This window comes from Juglans regia, chromosome 16 (assembly GCF_001411555.2).
Source record: "Juglans regia cultivar Chandler chromosome 16, Walnut 2.0, whole genome shotgun sequence".
Lineage (NCBI taxonomy): Eukaryota > Viridiplantae > Streptophyta > Magnoliopsida > Fagales > Juglandaceae > Juglans > Juglans regia.
This window is the reverse complement of record NC_049916.1, coordinates 3,862,402-3,882,415: the sequence shown is the minus strand read 5'-3', so window position 1 is coordinate 3,882,415 and position 20,014 is coordinate 3,862,402. Positions and strand designations below refer to the sequence as shown.

At 35.5% G+C, this 20,014-nt stretch overlaps 1 protein-coding gene across 2 annotated transcripts; it reads left to right on the top strand.

The window, feature by feature from the left end:
- The first annotated feature begins 896 nt into the window (after window positions 1-896).
- On the top strand, window positions 897-16,780 carry LOC108986395 (oxysterol-binding protein-related protein 1C-like). 2 transcript variants are annotated; one of them, XM_035686781.1, is made up of 10 exons: window positions 897-1,764; window positions 2,411-2,767; window positions 4,415-4,514; window positions 5,333-5,781; window positions 7,228-7,383; window positions 8,303-8,470; window positions 8,544-8,684; window positions 13,219-13,449; window positions 13,771-13,884; window positions 16,104-16,780. In XM_035686781.1, exons 1-10 carry the CDS (start codon window positions 1,255-1,257, stop codon window positions 16,269-16,271), a joined length of 2,394 nt encoding a protein of 797 aa, XP_035542674.1. In that variant the 5' UTR covers window positions 897-1,254; the 3' UTR covers window positions 16,272-16,780. The 2 variants fall into 2 exon arrangements, with proteins under 2 accessions (XP_035542674.1, XP_035542673.1); XM_035686780.1 differs by having other exon boundaries at window positions 5,333-5,793.
- Window positions 16,781-20,014: the final 3,234 nt, after the last annotated feature.

The window sequence follows — 20,014 nt, the reverse complement described above, 5'->3', positions numbered from 1 at the left end:
AATTATATCGAATAATTTGATACGTTTTAAATAAATTCAGTAGGGAATCATTGAATAAAAAATTACATCAAGTACAACGCATCATTTAGTATGACTTGATATTACAAAAAAATATATATATTTTTTTAAATTTCTAATCACATTAGTTAATATGTCACATTTTAAATATTTTTCTTTATATAATTTCAGATAATGAAATGAGATAGTTTTAAATGAGTTGAATATAATATTATAAGAATATTATGTTTTAATATTATTATTATTTTGAGATTTGAAAAAATTAAATTATTTATTATATTTTATGTGAAAATTTGATAAAGTTATAATGATGAGATGAGATCGTTTATCTATCCAAACAAATCCTAAATATAGCACATTACTTAATATAATTAAAATTAATAAAAAGATAAATATTTAGTCTATACAAAAATTTTTAAAAAAGAACTTTATATATTGAATTATTAAAAATAATATTTACAGTTTTAAAATATACAGTCTGCGCATACTTGAAAAAAAATATGAAATTTATATAAAAAAATTATTTTTTAATAGTAACCTCATTTTAAAAAAAACGAATGAATTGATATATTTTTATTTTATTAAAATATTTTAAAATATATAAAAGATATTAAAATAAAAACAATAAAAATAAAAAGCATTTCCACTTTGTCGGTCAGGTTAGAAATGTCGGTCGCATAGAATTATCCCCTTTATTTTTTTTATGCGAGAACTGTATATTCTACAACGGTATAACATCACCCGAAGGGTAACGCGGCACATACACGCGCAGTCGTCCACGCGGCAGGACAACAGAACACTGTAGTGTTAAATACGCACCCAATCATAAACTCTAAAACCAACCACATCTGTTTTCTTTTTTTTTTTAAAAAAAAAACCAACTGCAGCTATCTTCTTCGTATTTAAAATCCGTGCAGTCCCAACTTCCCCAACTCAACTTGTGCATTCTTTACCTGTCCTGCCACCATCTCAACTCGCCGGACTCTTTCTTCTCTACCCGGCTACCTCCACTACTGATTCAACATTTTTCTTCAAATACCTGAAGCGATAACCGCGTTATCCTATTCCCCCTTGGAAAACCTCCGTTTCCTTGCCAATTGTCATTCATATCTGGCCATTTCGTTGACCAAGCAAATAGAGAGAAACCATGGAGACTCTCATTAGTCTCATATCTACCGTGAAGAACGTGCTCCGAGTCGGCGATCGGACCGGTCTTTTGTATTAATTCATTTCCTTATGCATCCCTTCTGCTGCCTGTTCACCATGTCCGAGCAATCCCAGGCGCTCCACCACATACCGCCTCTCCCCGAGGCCACGTCGGCAAGATACGATTATAGTGCCCGAACCGGAAACAAACAAATCCACGGCGACAATAACGGGGATTGCGGAAGGATATTGACCAAGCCGCGAACGACGGCCTCGCCGGCGACGGTGTCTCACTCCGCAAGGGAGCAGCCGGTGGACGTGAAGATCAATGATATAGTGGGGAACGGCGTCTCGGGGATACTTTACAAGTGGGTGAATTACGGGAAAGGATGGAGGCCGCGGTGGTTCGTCTTGCAGGACGGCGTTTTATCGTACTATAAGATTCATGGACCCGATAGGATCGTGGTGAATCGAGACACCGAGAAAGGATCGAAGGTCATCGGCGAGGAGTCTATACGAAGGATTTCGAGGTACCATAATGGAACCTCGCATTTGCAGCAACAACTTCCCCGCAAACCCTTCGGCGAAATTCATCTCAAGGTCTTGGTCAACCAGAGTAATTACTAATTATTATTTTTCTCTAAAATCTTGGAGAGTAACCACGTGATGTGAATTATTCTCTATTTGGTCGAGTATATAATAAAAACGATTTCATATCATCTATTTTATTATTTTTTAAATTCTCATTATTTTTTTAAATTTTTAAATAATATAATATTATTTTTAATTTTTATTTAAAATCATTTCATTTTATTTTTATTTCACGTAAATATTCGTTTTCATTATTATAAATAATGGTTTTTATTTTTATTTATTAATTTATGTTTGAAAAATGATAATTACTGTATCGTATAATTATTTTAAAAAAATAAATAAACATGAAATTTATATAAAAAAAAAAATTAACTTTTTAATAAAAAATTTTACTCTTTTTAAAAATAATTCTACGATATTTGCGTATTTACAACTATAATTATCCTTGCTTTTTAAGTTTATCCGTGTCGATCTAGCATCACTCGCAAATTTTCTTGTGTTGATATTTATAATATTATATTGATTTTATGCTCTAAGTTTGCATTGGATTAATATGAAGGATCTTTAATTCTAACCCCCTAATTACTAATCTTCCTCAGGTCTTTCTGTCCGTGTATGATTTTTTTTTATTCATTTTGTTGGTATGTTGCAGGTTTCCTCAATTCGTGAAAGCAAATCAGATGACAAAAGATTCTCGATTTTCACTGGCACAAAGAAGCTCCATCTAAGGGCTGAGATGCGTGAAGATCGAGAAGCGTGGATGGAGGCATTGCAAGCTGTGAAGGACATGTTCCCACGTATGTCGAACAGCGAGCTGATGGCTCCCATAGATAATTTCACTATGTCAACCGAGAAGCTGAGACAGCGGCTTTTGGAAGAGGGTGTTGGAGAGGCAGCCATCCAGGACAGCGAGCAAATCATGAGGAGCGAGTTTGCGGTGCTGCAGAGCCAACTAGTGCTGCTAAAGCAGAAGCAGTGTCTCCTTATTGACACGTTGCGGCAACTAGAGGTACATGTAATGAAATCTGAAAAACTTCGCGGCAGTCGAATTCAGAATTCTTTTTCGGTCTCTCCTTCTTCTATTGCATATAACTCTATGCCTCAACCTCTTGAATAAATTGCTAGGAGGCTGTGTGTTTGGGATCGTTCTTTTCATTTGTAACTATTGATAGAGTTGTAATTTTCCATTTTTTTTAAAACTGTGATCGTTCTGTATAGAGTACCGAGGGGACGGGTTTTTTTGAACACCTGTATATCTATGTTGAAATAATTTTAGTTTTTATTAAAAATTCTTCTAACTTTTTGAGAGGTAATGATTCTTCTAATTTTTAAATTGATTTTAGTGTTAATTTTGAGGTTAGGTAATGTGTGAATTCTGTTTTAATTAAGGGCTTATGCTGAGGTCATCAGATCATGGGATTACAAAATAAATTCCGTTTCATTGTGTAATTTAACATCTTTCCGTTCTATAACCTGTGGGCGAATATGAATATCTTTTTTGGAAGTTCATGTTGGAAATGATATAGCCAGTGATTCCCATAGATTTTCAGTTTTCTTGTAAGCAGGTTAGTGTTTTTATTCTAGTTTGCTGAAATGATGTTAAAAAGGTAACAGTAGAGTCCTCCTCATTTATACCCAGAGCATAATCTCCACAAAAAGATTTGACTTTAGTTAATCTTTGCGTGGCCATAAGTTTTTGTTGAGGCATAGAGACCATCAACAAATATAGTAGTTTTCTAGCTCAGCGTTGCGAGGGAAATAATTAGAAGTTTGTAGCAGCATAATCATTTGGTAGCAGTGGATGTAATTAACGGTTGTTTTCTAGTTAATGGTTGTTGTGATTTGTTGGTGAAGGTAATCATCGCCCTAGTTGTTTTAGCGGTAATTAACTTTAGATAATCTCATGTTTTGAATTTTCTTCCTAAAGATTTGTGTCATTCCCATAAAGTGGAATTCCTAGGAGAGGGCAAATTGGTAGGTTGAATGTTGCATGCATGCATAGTGATACTACCATGTTTTACTGCAAAGCAAATAGACTACGTTCTTTAACTTTGCTAGTCTTGGATGCACAAGTATTAATTAAACTTCAATTTTGTATATTAACGATAGATTTCTGGCATTTGTGGTTTATGGTTTAAGTGAAGGGTGGAAGTGGGTGATTCTATATCAGGATGCTCTACGTAGTTATGCAAGTCCTTAACCACCCCACATTCTTCTGCTTTCCCATTTTCTTCATCTTAGCATCTTCTTCTTTTTTTTCAGGCTTATCCTGCATCTTAACACTTCACATTTGTCGTACTTGCTGGGTGATTTATGACATTCAGTGTATTTTTCTGGTGTAATGATTTGCAAGCTAAGTTCTGGTTAGTGGCAGGTTGACCATAAGTTTACCACTCAAAGACTGAAATGTTCTTCTGTGACTCTGTCTGTAGACAATTTACTTCGTAAAGTGTAGTCTTCTAGTACAAAAATAATATCACGTACAAGTGAGTTATGATTTCTTGACATTTATTTCTCGAAGCCTGTTTTGTGTTTGGATAAGGTATTTATTGGGTCTGAGTGTCCCATCAAATGAAAATTTACCTTCTGGCACAGGGTAAATTCTTAAATTATTTTGTGTCCTGCTAAGAAATTGCTTTTATACTGTATTATGTAGACAGAAAAAGTTGATCTGGAGAATACGGTGGTTGATGAGAGCCAAAGACAGTGCAATGATCAAGGGGCTTCTTCTAGATTAAGGCAAGACAAATTCAATGGTAAGATGGTATGCTATAATCTGTTCATTAGCACGTATTAGATTTAAAGTCAATATGAGTTGGATGATCTGATAATTGTAAATGCATGAGAAGGGCATCTCTCTATTGTTTTAAAAGGTGATGAGATGTGTCATAATCTTGCAGCTCTTTATTATTGATGTCAGAAATTAATTTGCTTGCCTTCCACTGGATTAGCTAATATAATCCCAATTATGTTAACGAATACCTGCCTCTTCCTGGACAGTCCATGATTTTTTATTTGGATTTGTCTAGTTTGCCATAAAGAACAATACTATTATACTAGAGGAATCTAATGTGTTTGCCATTGCAACCCATCACTGAATGATTACTCGCCTATGTGGGTTAGGATGAGTACGGATCATAAATCAAATTGGATTTGAGAACATTACCTTGGTTTTAGTTGTTGTATACCTAAAACATTATAACTATGAATGTGCAGTTGACTTTATACTTATAACACCACCCCTTTTTGTCCCGAAGTGCAGAGTTGGTGCCCAAATATTGCGGTTCAAGCTTCTGTAGTTGTGATTGTTGTGACCTAAAAAATTTGAATAATTTATTTAGGGTTTTGCTAATCCGAATTTTTTTTCCTTTTTCAGTAACCTGAATCCTTAAATGATCACATTTCTTGTATATGGCCTTAGTTTGTTGTTATTCTTATTTGGATTAAATCTTTTTTGAAAATGGTTAGTTGTACCAATGGTTTTGGGTGTTTTTCTCCTCTTATTATCTTTTCAAGTTCTCTCTCTTGATTTATTCTTATTTAGTAATTTTAATGTTAAATTTCTGTTTCTCAGAAGAAGGAAGTCCTAGTGAATCTGAAGATGATAATGAAAGGGCTGATGCTGCAGAGGAAGAAACAGATGATGAAGAAAATACATTTTTTGACACTCGTGACTTTCTGTCATCCAGCTCATTCAAAAGTAATGGGTCTGATTTGCGGGTATCATCTTTCTCTTCTGATGATGGTGGTATTGCAATTGAACCTGAAGATGATGTTGACCCTTCCATTAGATCTGTTGGAACTAACTATCCACATGTTAAGCGACGTAAGAAATTGCCTGACCCTGTTGAAAAAGAGAAGGCTGTTAGTCTTTGGTCAATGATTAAAGATAACATTGGAAAGGATCTCACAAAAATATGTCTTCCCGTTTACTTCAATGAGCCTCTCTCTTCCCTGCAAAAATGTTTTGAGGATTTGGAATATTCATATCTCATTGATCGAGCACATGAGTGGGGGAAAAGGGTACGTATGCAAGTAAGAACTTGATGCTGTTTTTTCATTCTAAAAAAATGTTTGCGTATTTATCTTCATATTTCTGTCATTCCTGGATTACTGAAATGCTTATATGCTTATAGGGTATTCTTTTTTTTTGATAAGTAAAAGATCAATATTATATATATGAGTGAAGTAAGTATAGCCCATGTACACAGGAAGTATACAATAGAACACCTAATTACATTCTACGTGCGATAGATTAAAGACAAAAAATCATGAACATTGCCCCCCTGTAATACAATGGCGGAAAGCCAAGACAATAATGTGTGGAACAAATATTTCTTCAACTCGGCCAGTGTGCGTTCCTTATCTTCAAAGCAGCGCGCATTCCTTTCCGTCCAAATACACCACATGATGCACGACGGAATCATCTTCCATACCATTGCCACTTGATGACAACCTTGCATCTTCCTCCAACAACCCAACAGGTCCACCACTCTCGGCATAACCCAAGCTAAATCAACCCTTTGAAAAATCTCAGCCCACAATGCCCTTGCTACCTCACAATGTAGTAAGAGATGGTTCACCGATTCACCATTCTTTCTACACATGTAGCACCACTCCATGACTACACATCCTTTCTTTCTCAAGTTATCCGTGGTCAATATCTTCTCAAGGGCGGCACTCCAAACAAAAAAGGCTACTCTAGATTATAGGGTATTCTCGTAAATCATGATTTTAGTTTGCCTCCAATAAGTGATTGCTTTTAGATTTTTATCATGGAACTCATATCTATTGAGTATCTTGTAACTTGTGGTTTCAAATGATTCTCTCTCTCTCTCTCTCTCTCTCTCTCTCTCTCTCTCTCAACCTTTGCAGTAATCAATGTATTTGGAAGATGTGTTTAACTGTAGACTTTGTAATTTTGGTGATTATGGTGGTTTGACTGATGCCTCCAGAATATTTGTTGTTTTCTTGTTCAATTTGTATGTAAGGCACCTACAACTAGTGGCCTCTCTTGGAGAGTTAGGAAAACATCAATAATATCACAGGTTTTACCTTTCAGACACTTGGTGGCAGCTTCAGCTGAATATGAAAGGCGCTTATGGAGATGTAACAATTTGTGAATAATTTTTGTTAGTTTGCTTAAGAGTTTTAGAGCATTAGAGGAAGAGAATATTTCATTTTTTGCTAACATTTCGTACCATATTTTGTTGTTTCTTATGCTGCCTATTTTGGCACACTGCCCTGTGAGCAATTTGGTTTCAAATCTAGTTGAGAAGTATTTGGTGAACTCTCTGAATATTATTTTGATCAGGCAATGTTGCTCAATGTGATTATGAGTGATTTAAACTTTGGTATGGATGCAAAAGCCTTTTAAACAGTATTCTTAGATGCTATTGCCATTATGGATTTCTTTTGGTGTAATTATTCCTTTGTTTAACTTTTTGTTTCCTCCTTGATATATTGCAGGGTAATAGCCTCATGAGGATTCTTAATGTTGCTGCTTTTGCTGTTTCTGGATATTCTTCAACTGAAGGAAGAATATGCAAACCATTTAATCCATTATTAGGAGAAACCTACGAGGCTGATTATCCAGATAAAGGCCTCCACTTTTTCTCAGAGAAGGTATCATTTTCTATTTTGACACTTCGAATACATTACCAATTTGGTCTTTCCATTTTATAATTTGTTTTTCTCAAATATTTTAAAAATCGAGACTATGGTGTACATTAGTTCGTCTAAATTTTAGTGGCACCTAAGCATGATTCTAGAGATTTTCACTAAGTTTTAAGATGTTAAAAAACAAAATTTAAATTTAACCTTGCAATTGTAAATTTAATGACACAAGTGGGTGATGGAATGAATCAAGAACATAATTTTTTCATTGGAAATATATTGTTCTTCTATTTTTTGGGTGAGGGGGGATGCAATATGGTTTTTTTTAACAAAATTACATTTTATCCCCCAAGCTACTAGTTCTTCATCTGAACATTGTCATCCCCAGTCACATCAATGGATATGTCGCATTTTAAATGGTTTTTTATTTAAGTAGTTGAGATATGAAGCCACTAGATTTATGGGATGAGTTTTAACTAGTTATAGTTTGGTAATGTTTGAGAATGAAATGGTAGTTTAGAGTGATAAAGTGTAACTTGTCCAAAAATTTCATTATAATGCTTACTGATGTAGTTAAAAGCTGTTGAACTAGCTTACCCTCATATGATTTCTTCCCAAAATAGGGAGGAGCCTCTAACTTAAATTTGTAATATGGGACTTTACCCAATGGTGATATATATGGTCATAATTGTACTAAGTTAGCAACTCCTCTTTTGGAGAATTTGGCATTAAATTATTAAGTTTTCAGGGCATGAGAAATTATTCTATACAAGTGTCTGAAATTCATAGAAAAATCCCATGTTCCCTCATAGGTGATTTCGAAAAGACCATACCTTTCATGTGTACAATTGCTCTTTTGGGCTTGCTTTGAAGCTTCTTTTGATATTGGGAATAAATTTTGCCAAGTTACTTTCACTTTTGGTGTCAGGTCAGTCATCACCCTGTGATTGTTGCATGTCACTGTGAGGGAACGGGATGGAAATTCTGGGGGGATAGCAATTTAAAGAGCAAATTTTGGGGGCGATCAATTCAACTTGATCCCGTTGGTATTTTGACTTTGGAATTTGATGATGGGGAAGTGTTTCAGTGGAGTAAGGTATTTCTCCAATGGTTCATGTGATCTTCTTTCCATGTTCAGTTCCAGTTTGAAACGGGCTCTCTTCTGTCAGGTCACAACATCAATATACAATCTCATTTTGGGAAAGCTGTATTGCGATCACTATGGTACAATGCGCATACAAGGAAATTATGATTATTCATGTAAGCTGAAATTCAAGGAGCAGTCGATCATTGACCGAAATCCTCACCAGGTGCTCTCTAAGTCTCAAAATTTCATAGATATAAATATCTAGGTCTGTTGCATAAGAAATAATGATGATTGTCTATGTTCCTTTGTCATTATTGCAAATTATTTTTGCATCATGGCTAATGAAAGAGAAGTGTGGTTTGTAAAATATACTTTGTTTGATTTGGCTGAGGAGAGGAAACTGTATGCACAATTTTGTCATCAGAAACTTTGTATTAGCATTATCTAACATCTATGGCATAATAGTTCTGTTACTAATATCAGTGTAATTACTTAGTGTGGCACTTGTAGAGTATATTGGAATTTTTATACTTTAAATAGAAAAGTACGAATTTAAGAAGGCAATAAATTTAAAAAATAAAGTAAATAAGGGAAAAAGTTTTTTTGATTGGTAAATAAAGGAAAAAGTTAGCAGCACAGTCTAATACATCTTATTCAAAACAAAGTATTTGTCTATGCAACGGCCATAGGCCTAGTTTTCTGAAATTAGATATGGTTATTGCTTCTTGCTTTGAGGGAGTAGGTTGTCTAAGGTGGAGCCTTGCAATGAACCCAATTAAGTTGTGCCGAACTTGATGGGGCTCCAAATTAGTTGTTACCATTTTATTGTATTTGAGTTGTTAATTTGTTAGTGGCCCGTGGGCTTAGTTAGTAGAGAAGGAAATCAGTCCATGGCCTTACTTCGGTTAGAGTCAATTAGAGGTGTTGGCTCTGAGTATATGTACTGAGGAGTACTTGTGGGAGGGGGATCTGAAATCTGGAAATTATCTTTGAAACAGTTTGTTATTTCTTTTGGGAGGAATTGGGGACCTCGAATACCTCAAGGCATAACCATTTTATCATTCTTTCTTAGTGTGACCCTCTTTGTCATTTTATCAAACATCTTATGTGCAATCAGTTATTTCATCATAGCAACTATCTTCCATTTCTAAACCATTTCTTTATTACAACACAGTTGAGAATATCCGGGTTCATTACAATTGGTATCTAGAGCCACCGATTCTTCCATGGACGGAATAACCTTTAACAACCAGCCAGTAAATTTGCTGCCATTGATGGAAAAAGCTCTTGAAAAAATGTTGCACATCACAGAATTACTTGATCGAATGCACGCAAATTACAAGGTTTACAAGCAATAAGTCGAGGAATCCTTCTTGGTTTGGGAAGACCAAGCTGCAGAGGAGGGAGTTGAAAAGGGAGCTACGGCTTCAATCGAAGATTCACAAAAATAGATAGTGCAGGAAAAAAATGGAACGACGAATGTAGATGAAATCGTGGAAGAAAGAATAGAAAAGGCACCAGCGAGGGAGAGAAATGTAGCGATGCCAACAGAGACTGATCCCAAAGAAATCACTCCATCCGTTCTTAAAAATCCAAACCCAAAATTAAATTCTAAAATCTCGGATTTCCATCTCTGATTGTCTTTCCCTTCATTTCCTCTCAGAAAGTACTTCCTCTTTCCTTCATTTTCGTCAGTCATACTTTGCAGTAACCATACAATGACAGAAGAAGGCCCAACCATCAGGATGGATCGCGGCACCAGATGGGAGTTTGATCCTGGTGGGGTCTATTTTTATTATCTCTACTCCTCCTCCCATGCTGATTCCCTCCTCCAACCCCTCATTCTGGCCCTCGATTCCACCTACGCCAAGGTCGTCGAGCCCGTCCTCGATTGCACCTTCAACTTATTCTCCCTCAACCTCATTTGCACCGAGATTGACCGCCCAAGTCCCAGTAGCAACAACACATCCTTTGTTTACAAGATGATTGACGGCTTTTGCAGGTTGGTTGGTCTCGGAGAGGAAGCCATTGAGCTGGGTGTGCTCCGTGTTTTGCTTTCCGCCATTCGATTCCCCGGAGTCTTGATCCGGGGCGATTCCTTGGTGCATGTAGTCAGGACCTGCTACAATGTGTATCTCGGTGGATTGAATGGAATCAAATCATTGTGGGGAATCTTAGATCCTTTAGCCTTTGAAGAAGGGATACTAGAATGCTATCTCATTTTTCTGGACCCTATACTCAATCATATTAGTGATTGGCTTGAGGGCTATCTTGTTCGGAAGATGATGCTAGGATTGGCATTTGGTGCATTTCTAGATCCAGTAGCTGACAAGCTTATGGTTGCTGCCACATTGGTCTTATTGTGTACTAGACCCGTTGAAATACCCATGTTTGGGCAAGTGCCATGGCTATGGGCTGTACCTTCAATATTACAAATCGGTAAGAAACGTTTTGTTCATTATCTGTTTGATATATTGCCACTTAAAGTGGTGTTTAAGCCAATTGATAGAGGAGGGAAAATAAATCCGAAATCTAAGGTGCCTTTTCATATACCGTCGATACGGAGGCCGCAAGAGGAGTTTAGTATTATGGTGAACAATTCAAACTAGCCATTGGAGCACGTTTGGTTGCAGAGGAGTGAGGATGGTCAGAGGTTTATTCATTCCCTGGAAAATCTTTTTGTTTTGGATTTTGTGGATAAAGATATTGCGAATGTCAATCCTGTAAAGCCTCTTCCAATAGAGTCTACTCCTTTCAAACTTATGGAGGAAGTGAAATATTTGAAAGAGTTGGCTGCTAAATTGCGAGGTGTAAATGTTTGGAAGGTTGCATTGGACCCTGTAGTAATGGATGCTCCTGATGGGTTTCTTTTTGAATGGTGGTCTGCTTTTTGGGATATTATTATCACTGGGACCAATGAAAAACATTCGAAGCCTGCTGCAACTTACATAGAGGAAAGCATGAAGCATGGCAATCCATTGGTATTTACCCCCCAATTGTTTGATATTTTTCCCCTTAAGTTTTTTTTGTGCACCTTTTGATAGAGGAAGTCCATGGGATGATGGAAATTTTTCTAGGATCAGTAGAGAGATTTGTGAGTACTGTTTATTGTGTTTGGTGGCAATTCCTTGTTGCCCAATGCACTTTTTCTCACATGCGGGTCTTGCACAGGCTTATGCCTATGACAAGATGGTAGAAGGCCCATATAGACCTGCTTACTATGAAACTCTTGGGAATGTTATATTGAAGAGATTTTTGATGCTTGCTCTTATCCTTGATAAAGCTAAATGTCAGAGTAGCCTTTCCCTTAAGTACAATATCGATGGATTGGGTGGGGGCTCTCCGTTATTGTTTATAGTGCAATCTGGTATTAAACCGAGCCATCAAGTGGTCCAAGATCTTCTTTCATCGGATGTAATGCATGGGGAGGATTTATTCGTGGAACCCCAAGAGGGGGTGCAGCTCTGTAGAGCCATTCAGCTCTTGCAGCATGACTCCTGTCCTAAAAAAAAAAAATAAATAAAATTGTTGTTCCATCAGATGCTCGTACGAAGAATTTGGCAAATTGTGGCATTGCCCTGCCGTATGTTCAAAATTATACTCTATACTCTATATTGTTCTATACTATTCAATACCTTTCAATATTCTTATCTTGGAGTGAGGGTGACAATTGTGTCGTTGCTATTAACCTTGAGGACAAGGTTCTTTTGAGGGGGGAGGATGTTATGACCCTCCATGGCAATGAGGACAAGGGTAGCTGTTGGCAAGGGGTGGAGAAGAGCAAGCTGAGTATGAAAGGCTAAACTGGAACCAATACTATAAAGTTGCATCAATATTTCAACCTTGAGGACAAGGTTCTTTGAAGGGGTGGATAATGTAATGAACCCAATTAAGTTGGGCTGAACTTGATGGGCGTCCAAATTAGTTGTTACCATTTTATTGTATTTGAGTTGTTAATTTGTTAGTGGCCCGTGGGCTTAGTTAGTAGAGAAGGAAATCAGTCCATGGCCTTACTTTGGTTAGAGTCAATTAGAGGTGTTGGCTCCGAGTATATGTTCTGAGGAGTACTTGTGGGAGGGGGATCTGAAATCTGGAAATTATCTTTGAAACAGTTTGTTATTTCTTTTGGGAGGAATTGGGGACCTCGAATACCTCAAGGCATAGCCATTTTATCATTCTTTCTTAGTGTGACCCTCTTTGTCATTTTATCAAACATCTTATGTGCAATAAGTTATTTCATCATAGCAACTATCTTCCATTTCTAAACCATTTCTTTATTACAACACAGTCGAGAATATCCAGGTTCATTACAAGCCTACACCCTTTCTGCATCTTATGAGGCTACCTATTCAAGGACTTGAATTGTCATTTTGTAATCTTGCCTGTTTATTTTGCTTGCTGTCGTAAAATGTGTGTTCTGACTGCTGAAAAGAAGAGAAATATCATCCAGGCTTACATATTTTGAGGATACAAGCCGAGCATCTCATTTTTGTGTAGGTGTTCTGTATTATTAGTATGAACAAAAGAGAAATTATTACTAAAGATAATAATTTTTCTCACTTGTGGGAAATAACTAAATGACCGATAAACTGGATTCCATCTAACTCTCATTCAGCAGACTTCTTATGCGGCATTTTAGAATGTTATTGGGTGATGTAAATTTGAGTTCCATCCTGTGGTTTGGTGTTTTTACCTACTTGAAATGTTATCAGGAGTTGGGAGTATAATTGGATTATATAAACATGGTTGTTTTTCAGGTACATGGTGTGGTTCAAGACAGGAATGGAAAAACGGTGGCAACTCTCTTCGGAAAGTGGGATGAAAGTATGTATTATGTGATAGGAGATTCTTCTGGGAAGGGGAAAGGATGTGAGTCTTTATCAGATGCCCGCCTGCTCTGGAAGCGAAGCAAGCCTCCCGAACTTCTCACTAGATATAACTTAACACGCTTTGCCATCACATTGAATGAGCTCACCCCTGGACTGAAGGTACTTTTTTATGAGTTCATTGAGCTTCCTAATTTTTAACTCCACCTTCTTTGTTTCATTATGAGTTACGGAAAAGCTGCGCTAAGGGAAAGTATATTTGATCTAGTTCGCATTGGATCATTTTCATAACATAATAATGAGTTCCCTAGGATGGTTGCTATAAGATAATGGTGATTCATCGAAATCCTAATGTTGCTACCAATGGATATATTGGAAATAGCATAATTTCACTTGGGTGTCTGTCCAGATGCACTACATGCTTTTTTTTGGTGATTTGTTGGCATATTCATTTCTATTTCATTCATACATTTATATATACAGGAAAAATTGCCGCCTACGGATTCAAGGCTAAGACCTGATCAAAGGTATTTGGAAAATGGAGAGTATGAAATGGCAAATGCAGAGAAATTGCGTTTGGAGCAGCGGCAACGTCAGGTAAACATTATGTTGCATGTTTACTGTACTGTCATCAACTCAACACCCAGTCTTAGTAGTTGAATAATTACATAATTAACAACGATTGGCCTATAGTATTACTTAAGAAAACTGTAATATCTCACAATAGCATTAAACATCTCGTAGACTGCGAAAAACGATGGGCCAAAACATTTAATAAAACAGTGCATACTAATTACTGATTGCCATCGTTGACTATTGATGGTGACTCCCCTCATCAAAAGCTTTTGCAAAAGATTCCAGATTATTCCTATATCAAAGCCTTTGGATGTCTATGTTTTCCTCATAGTGATGTGTACAAAGGAGCAACTAGTCCAACTTCTTGAGGCAGGCAAGAGCAGAATGGTGTCCACCCCCACTCACAAACCAGTCTACAAGGGCGAATTCATATCCATGAGCCACTCACTAGGGTAATTACATAATTAACAAGGTTGGATTTGTATTATTACTCAAGAAAACCATAAGATCTCAAAATAGAATAAGATATCCAATCTTTAAGGTTTTCATTTCCACCAACCTAAAAGAGCCCACAAAAGCGAAGTCATATCCATGAACCCCCGCTTTCTCTTCACTTGGCTAACCTGAGCTAAAAGGTTGTTCTCATCTTGGTGAAATTGAAATCCTATCTGTAGAGATATTGTTTAAGAATAACATTTTCTTCCTTGATATCTTTCCGAGTCTGGCTTGCATTAGCCATGTTTCTTAACCTTCTAACAACAGGCAAGTTACAGAAATTGTCTACAATGATCTGGGAGATGTCCCCTCCCTCCAATAGTGAAGACTAACATATTGAAGACCATCCTCTCTCATCACTAGTGAAAGTGGAAGAGCATTTGAAGATGATAAGATACCTTGTGGTTGAACATGCAAATTAAAAGGATAGGATCTGGTATAAATGCTTACCAAGAGGACAAAATTTTCATATGGAATATGGAACAATTTCTGTCGAACCACTCGCTAGTTGGGTATTTCAAGGGCAGGTTGGATAAACCATTGTTGTGATGATAGAAGCTAGAAAACCATCTTTCAAATAAGAGAAGTGCTACAACCATAAAGTAGGGGTGATATCCGCATGGTGCGGTACACCCCCCCCCACACCATGCGAGGGAAGGGTTTTCAACCCTGCCCCCTGCCCCTAGAAGGCGGGGTGGGGTCGAAAATCTTATCCGCCCTGCCCAGGCCAATATTTACCCATGACTCATTAGATCTAAAAACTATTTTTGGGTCCAAAAATATTTTTTTGGACCAAAATTATAATATAATTTAAACTATAAATTAAAATTTTATAAATACAAAAATAATTTAAACTTATTAGAGTTGTATTTTAGATTGTTTTGGCCTCCTAAGCCAACCTTTATATAAGAGGTCAAGACAATCTAATAACATGAATACAAATTCAAGGTTTCAACAAATTGTATATATCTATATACAATATATTTATTTATATAAATATTTAAAATTTATCTTTTTATATATAGCGGAGTGGAGCGGTGGCGGGACCCCGTTGGAGTCAACCCGCCCCCTGCACCCATTGGGCATTCTCCTTACAGGGCTGGGTAACGGGGTGTGGGCCCCCGCTGCCCACCCCTACCATAAAGAGATTCCATAAAAATAAACCAACAAATCGACGTTGTTTGATATGTTATGTTATATCTACTTTACAAAAAAAATAACTTTACAATCTAACGTACCTCATTAAGTCACATCAATTTGTTTTTTGTAAAGTAGATATAACATAACATATCAAACAATGTCGATTTGTTGGTTTGTTTTTGTGTAATCTCTTTGTGGCTAAAACATTTCTCTTCAAAGAAATGTCTATCTGATATGTATATGGACCCGTTGTTGTTTGTGCACCGTGTGCATCGATTGTTTTGGTTAGATGGTTAGTGTGTCAATGAAATTTTGGTAGTTATCATTTTGGATTTTAACACCTTGAAGTGTGGTGTCTAACAAGTTGTGCAACGTTTCTTTGAATAATTTAACTTTTGACTGGAGGTTAATATTTAAATGATGATTAATTTAGGCACAAGAAGTTGCCTCAAATCTATAAATAATGCAAAGGTGCCGATATAGTAACAAACTTGGCCACTAGCTAGGCACCTAGGCAATTACTAAATCTATAATGGCAGGTTGCCTCATGTTTTTAGATGAATATGTCATGTTCATTATGGGTTATTGTTTCAATTGGGATTCAGGCTCGAAGGATGCAAGAGCGGGGATGGAAACCACGGTGGTTTGTGAAAGATAAAGGGAGTGATACATACCGCTATCTTGGTGGGTATTGGGAAGCCAGAGAACGGGGAAAGTGGGATTCGTGTCCTGATATCTTTGGCCATATCCCATCTGATCAGCAGTCCGAGTAAGTTCAAATTTTTCTCATTTTAATTAGATGGGTAGCAAATGACTGCACGTGTGATCTGTAAAGGTGCCCCACGGCATGCATGGAAGTTAGGTGAAAGCTGGTAGAAGGAATAATAGAAAATTTTGTACCATCTGTATCCTTCAATTGATTATTAAAAGATACGGCACGATCCTGGTGCGAGAGGAAAGATATTACCGATGGGTCGATTTAGAAATCACAACCACAGAATGAGAGAGCAAAGAACCATTGAAGAAGAATTTATAGGCATTATTTCCAGAAATGTAATGACTGAAGCTGGAGATGGTTGAAATTACCTATAGAATGGTGCAGCACCCATAATGTGTAACAGAGCATCAGAGATTCAGAACTGGTACTGCATTATGTTCACTCCTTGTGGCAGTCAGTTTCTGTTTGTACAAAAAGGAAACATTATTCATTCCTGTAACACCCATATTCCCACGATTAAGAATAAAGTCACTTTTAGAAATTCTCGTAGAATCTGGAGTGTTACTACTGAACCTGATTTAAAAATATATATATTTTTATTCTAAAAGAAGCGCCAAGTATAAATATTTCTTATAATAAATATAATCATTTTGTATTAAAATACTGAGATCATAAATGAGAGTGCGTGGAAACATTTATTAAAATTTCTCAAAATTTGTATCATAAAAATCATAATTTAAAATCTCTGTACATGATCTAGGCTACTGTTACACCTCCATGGATTAAGTCTCATCCTGCAGCTCTAGCTTCATAAATATTCTGATATAGGATGTTTAAAAACATAAAAACAAATTAAAACGAGTCGATGATTCAATAAGAAACTCATCATAACGTAAACATACAGTATTAGAATGCGGGTTTCATACCCGGGTCCGGACCAGATGAAACCGATTATTAGAATGCGGGTTTCGGTCCGGATTTGATCCGAGCCGAAAATCGGAACCGGAACCCGGTTATCCGGGTTCCGGACCGGGCCGAAAAAAAATCCGTCCCGGATGAACAGTCTTAAACATACTTAACATAAGGTTTTCATAAAATACTTTATGCTGAGAATTAAAATCATAAATAAACATATTGATGCGTATGCTATGCGTGACCAATTTATTTGAATTAACTGACTGATCTGGCTGGCCAACACACTTAATCATGTGTGTACTAACTTCCCCTACTGCAACAAAAGAAGCTGACTGTACAATACTTTGGCATTTTACGGTGGACCACGCTTGAGTCCGTGGCTTGCATGCCCACCCTGAAACTACATTGGTATTATGCATCTGAATGATCATATGATTAACTGTTATGAGCTTATCTTACATTTGATTTGAAGAAAAATTACATATCTTATGCAACGTAAGATGTATAATATATATATATATATATATATATATATATATAACTATAATATGCAGAAATGAAACATGATGAATAACATGTTTGCAAATATCATGACATACGTGATACATAAACACTGGTTTCCAAAGAATTGGTTTTAATAATAATATAACTATCTAATGTATATTAATTCTAATTTATGATCAAGTTACTTACCTTGTAATTTGCTTTTTAAAATTTTCGACACAAAATCGATCATGGTGCTGAACTGGGATATTTATGATTTTCTTTCTAAATAACACGCGTGGAAGGGAGATATTTATAGAGAGATTTGTGAGAGGGTGACAATTAGTTTGAATTGGACTCAATTAATACATTTAGTGACACAAATATGCTAAACACTCAGTCGTAATCATCTAAGAAGAAAGTTTGAATTTAAAAATATGATCTAGTAGTTTATTCAATATAAGATTGACAATAATTGAAATTGTGTATGAGACTTCAATCAGTAATGATTTTAAATTGAAATAAACTTCTAATGACCGATATTTAAGTTCTAAAATGAGTCTAACTCATTCAATAAATACTAAATGAGATTGAACTTAGTTATTGCGCCTAATTTAAGTCTAATAAGAATTTTTAATATTCCGACCTTAGAATTATTAGACCGAATCGTTACGAATACCTTGCGGGAAAAAAGGCAACGATGCTGTTGGTTCTATGATAAGTTCTTCTGCCATGATCTAAAAGGGTAGAGTCATGTATATAAAATACTACGAATGGGTTTAGGATTTTCCTTATCCATTATCTATTTCTTCCTTTTCACTTAAATATTTCAGTTTACTATATTTTGTTCCATCTATTTCGATACATTTCAGTCCTTTTTGCATGTTATGTTTTTGTTAAGCCATTTTTCTCAAATACTTTTTGAATTGAAGATTGTATTGTTTTATTGTGTAGTGAATAAGTTAGATGCATTCGTTTCTCTGATTATTTTGATAGGTATATATAGTGTTAAATCTAGAAGATCGCTGGGATTTTCATGTGCAAATCTTCCATTAAATTGAAAAAAATATTATTTTAAAAAAGATATTATTGTAATTTAAAAATTTTTAAAGATAAAATTGATTAAGTTTACACATGTAATCCCCAAATGGAAATTGTATGTAGCATCGCTCTTGATGTTTTTGGTCTCAATAGATTAGTCGGAACTAATAATGGAAGAGAAATGAAACTTTAATTAAAATGGCATTTAGGCCTCATTTGTTCGCAGATGAGATGAGATGAGATAATGTAAGATAAAAGTTGAAAGTTAAATAAAATATTATTAAAATATATTTTTTTAATATTATTTTTATTTTGAGATTTGAAAAAAATTAAATTATTTATTTTATTTTGTATGAAAATTTTAAAAAATTGTAATAATTAGATGAGATAAAAAATTTTATAAAAACGAAAGTTGTAATCGTTTAGAGCATTGGCAATGGTCTAGCCATTGCCAAATCTAAAATTTGGCTAGAATCTTAAGTTTTGGCTATAATAATAATTTTTGACTAAGTGAGTCTACATTGAACTAGCTATTATAAAGTTAAAATAATAATATAATATTATATTTTTTGTTTTTTTTTTTAATTTTTTAATTTTTTTTTTTTGCAAATACAATTTATATATTTCTTAGATCTTCATGCTTTGTAGAAATAATGTGTCTACTCTATCAATCAGTAGAAATAATGTGCATACCATGCATATTTTACCATTCAAAGAGAGAGGGAAGTGATGAAATAATTAAATATTGATTTCCATTGTGAATAGTAGTTAGCCATATTTGGAGAGAACTTAAGATTTACTATTCATCAAGTCTTAAGTTTTGGACCATTGGCTAGTCCAATGTAGAGGCTTTTTCTCCCATCTAGCTAAAGTTTAGACTTGTATTGATATTTGACTAGTCCATTGCTAATGCTCTTACTCATTCTAAACGCTTAAAAGTCCTGTTGCTTAAGTCCATGTGCACCCTTAATATCATGGATAGAGTTCTGTTCTTTTTTTTTTTCTTTTTCATTTGGACGATTGTCAGCAAAAGTTTCAATCTGTTCTTTGCAGCAGGTTGTCCCTTACACCACTACGAAATCTGAAACAACATGAAATTTAACAAAAGAGCGGTGCTACTCGGCTGGCACCGCTAGTTGTAAAACAAATTTTCTTTTATTTAATTTTTTTAATGTATTTAAATATTTTTAAAAAAATAAAAAAATATATCAATATATTTAAAATTATTTTCTTCATCATTCGGTTAAAAAAAAAAAAAAAAAATTGCCGTGCGGTCAAATCGAGCAGTATATTTGGGGCGGCATAGTAGACTTTGTCTTTAACAAAAACACTTGCCCCATTTTTTTCTAAAAAAATAAC

Bases quoted from the DNA above. Each gene is read 5' to 3' on its own strand.
- LOC108986395 (XM_035686780.1), top strand. From the start codon at position 1,255: ATGCATCCCTTCTGCTGCCTGTTCACCATGTCCGAGCAATCCCAGGCG. The intron at 2,768-4,414 runs GTACATGTAATG...TGTATTATGTAG, and splicing joins ACACGTTGCGGCAACTAGAG to ACAGAAAAAGTTGATCTGGA. The intron at 7,384-8,302 runs GTATCATTTTCT...TTTTGGTGTCAG, and splicing joins TCCACTTTTTCTCAGAGAAG to GTCAGTCATCACCCTGTGAT.